At 40.8% G+C, this 2,700-nt stretch overlaps 1 protein-coding gene across 1 annotated transcript; it reads right to left on the bottom strand.

Annotated features, from left to right (window-relative positions):
* Window positions 1-862: 862 nt before the first annotated feature.
* On the bottom strand, window positions 863-1,891 carry LOC110763879 (uncharacterized). Its single transcript, XM_021966760.2, has one exon. It carries the CDS (start codon window positions 1,667-1,669, stop codon window positions 1,220-1,222), a length of 450 nt encoding a protein of 149 aa, XP_021822452.2. The 5' UTR covers window positions 1,670-1,891; the 3' UTR covers window positions 863-1,219.
* Window positions 1,892-2,700: the final 809 nt, after the last annotated feature.

Below are 2,700 nucleotides of genomic sequence, written 5' to 3'. Positions count from 1 at the left end.
CTCCTTGGGTACAGAAAGCTCAAGGCCCAAACTAGCAAAAGCTTTACCAGCCAGAACATGGGATGGGATTAATCAATCATGAACAATTCTAAGCCAATAGGCTTCTATTACTGGGTCGCAGCCAAATTTAGGGTTCATTTTACATTTTTTAGTGATCAGTTCCCCTTCATAAGTAACTAAGGAAATGTACATCAAAGGCAAAGGCAACTTCATACCCTAAATTTATACAGTAGTTGAGAAAATTTCTAACCGTTGAAGATTGAGTTCGAATAGGTTAACGATTTTAGACTTTAGTATTAAGTGGTTGATATCAATGATTAGGATGAAACATAATAGTAACTGGTGATGACTAATAAGAAAATAACAAGCGTAAAGTTAAATCAAACCGTTTGGATTGGTTTGGTTTGACTGGCTCGAACCCTTTGGATTTCCACATAGAGAAGAATACAAGAATTTTAATGATTATATTTTAGAAAATGCTATAGTCTATCTAAAGTCCAAATCACTTTCAAAACAAAATTATTACTACCTAATTTCCCCCCCTTTTTTTTTTTTTTTAACTTTTCATCTAAAAGGAATCACACGTGGGAGAAACACTATGGAATCACACAAAAGAAAAGACTCAAGTTTAATGGAGCACTTAGAAGAAATGATGGTAACTTTTGAAAATTGTTGGGTTAACAAGGATTGGAAGAAGCTTGTAGACAAGGTAAGGGAGTCGGATTCCACATCTTTCTGGCACAGCATATGCTTACCCTTTGTCAAAAGGTAGAGCCACCTAACCCTAGAAAATTATGCCTCAATTTTCTCTCCAAATTACTTCCTCATTGGAAATGTGGTAAATTAGAAAAAGAAAAAAAAAAAGAAAAAAAGAATTGCAAACTGTTTTATTCAACTATCATCAGATGTACATCCAAACGACTCATCTACAAATGTGTGCACGTGTCGACTCCGAAACAATATGAATCACCGAAATAACTAAGAGCACTAATCACCATCCGAATATCCTCCATGAGTCAAACCCAATAATTTAAAAGGAAGAAACACAGCAAAAAAAACAAAAAAAACAAAAAAAAAAACACTAAAGCAGAATCAAAAGAAAATAATAGATCTCGTCCGTCCATCAAAACCCAGATCCAACAGCCTACGAGTCTCCAAGTGGATGAACTGCAAAAAACCCAAGAGAGCCAGCCAGCCCAGGCCAAACCCTACGAGCGTTTTAAGCCAACACAACGGCAAACAAGGCTCCGGCGAGAGCAGTTCCGGCAATAGCAGCGCGGCTGGCCCACCCAGGAGCATAGCTCCCACTGGGAGGAGGAGGAGATGGGATGTCGGCAGGCGGGGATTCCGGGCTGCCTGCTGGGCCCGCGGGTGCAGGTGGAGGAGTTGAAGACGGTGACTCGGCTGAGGGGGGGGAGGAGGCTGGCGCTGTGGGGCTTGGAGCTGGGGCTGTGGTTGGAGATGGAGTTGGTGACGTGGTAGGTGCCGGGACTGGTGCGGCGGATGGAGGGGTGGCTGTTGGTGGTGTTGCGGTTGGTGGCTTTGCGGTTGGTGGTGTGGCGGTTGGTGGTGTGGCGGTGGGTGCGGCGGATGGGGCTTGGGCTATGCATGATGTAGCCAAGAGACCCAAGACTAAGAGAACTTGAAACCCAGCAAAACCCATCTTCATTTTTAGTTTTTCTTCTTCTTTTTGTGGAAGAGAGAGAGAGAGAGAGAGAGAGATAGAGAGGTTTTGATGAGTTTTTGAGAGTTTTGGGAGACTGAGAGTTTGGGGAGTGAGGGAAGGGTTCAAAAGGAGAGGGGAATATAAAAGGGTTCAGGGAGAAAGTGGGGGGCTGTTGAGGGACAGCTCGTTTCTAAATTCAATAATGTGAGATATTGAGATTCCTTGATGGAGGGTTTTAATTTAGGGTTTATTATATTTATACATAAAAATAAAATTAAAAACCACATTGCATTTGCATCTGCATATGCACCCACCACGACCACATTACATATTTAATTGTCACAATTTTTTTTAAAAAAAAATTACTAATTTAATAATGTTGTTAAGCCAGCGAGGGCGGTGTGAATAATTGGTCAATTCTTTCAACTTTCTTCAAGGATCCGCTACGGGCAGAACCACCTAATATAAATTGCTACGTTTCGACGCGTGTCGTAATTAGGGTTATATTGGTGATTTAATCGCAGTGTAAACTTGGTTTAAGGGCTGAGATTGTGTGGTAATGGCAATTTGGGTTGGACACGTCACGTGTTATGGTTGCCGAGGGTTAGTAGAGTGTCTTTTTCTATCACATTTTTGGTGCATTCGCATTTTCGGCTTGGCAATATAATAGTGTGGTGCTTAGCTTTTAACAGTCTGGATTCAGTTGTTGCCCTTTTCAACAACTCCTAACGTGGTCTGTGGTTTTACGGAAATGACCCTTTGATTATTAGTTGTTGCTAATTATCATTAACAATCACACTAAACACGAACACACAGTGTTGCCTAACCATCTCATGTAACGTAAACAAGTATTGCCAAGTCTTCAGGCTTAGCCCAACTGGTGATGGTAGGTGGGAAAATAAATTTGAAGACAATATCGTTTTCCAATCAACACCAAAAAATATGAGTAGGTAATCTTATTTTGTTTATTGTTAACGGTAATGCTGAATAAACCATATTTGCTAATCGCATTGTAAACTATAATTCTTATAGGA

Source organism: Prunus avium, chromosome 6 (genome assembly GCF_965620075.1).
Source record: "Prunus avium chromosome 6, drPruAviu1.hap1.1, whole genome shotgun sequence".
NCBI classification, from domain to species: Eukaryota; Viridiplantae; Streptophyta; class Magnoliopsida; order Rosales; family Rosaceae; genus Prunus; species Prunus avium.
The sequence above is the reverse complement of the archived record's forward strand: the minus strand, read 5'-3'. Positions and strand labels throughout refer to the sequence as shown.

What these genes read in the sequence shown, in the direction of transcription:
- LOC110763879 (XM_021966760.2), bottom strand. Translation starts at nt 1,669, where the DNA reads ATGAAGATGGGTTTTGCTGGGTTTCAAGTTCTCTTAGTCTTGGGTCTC.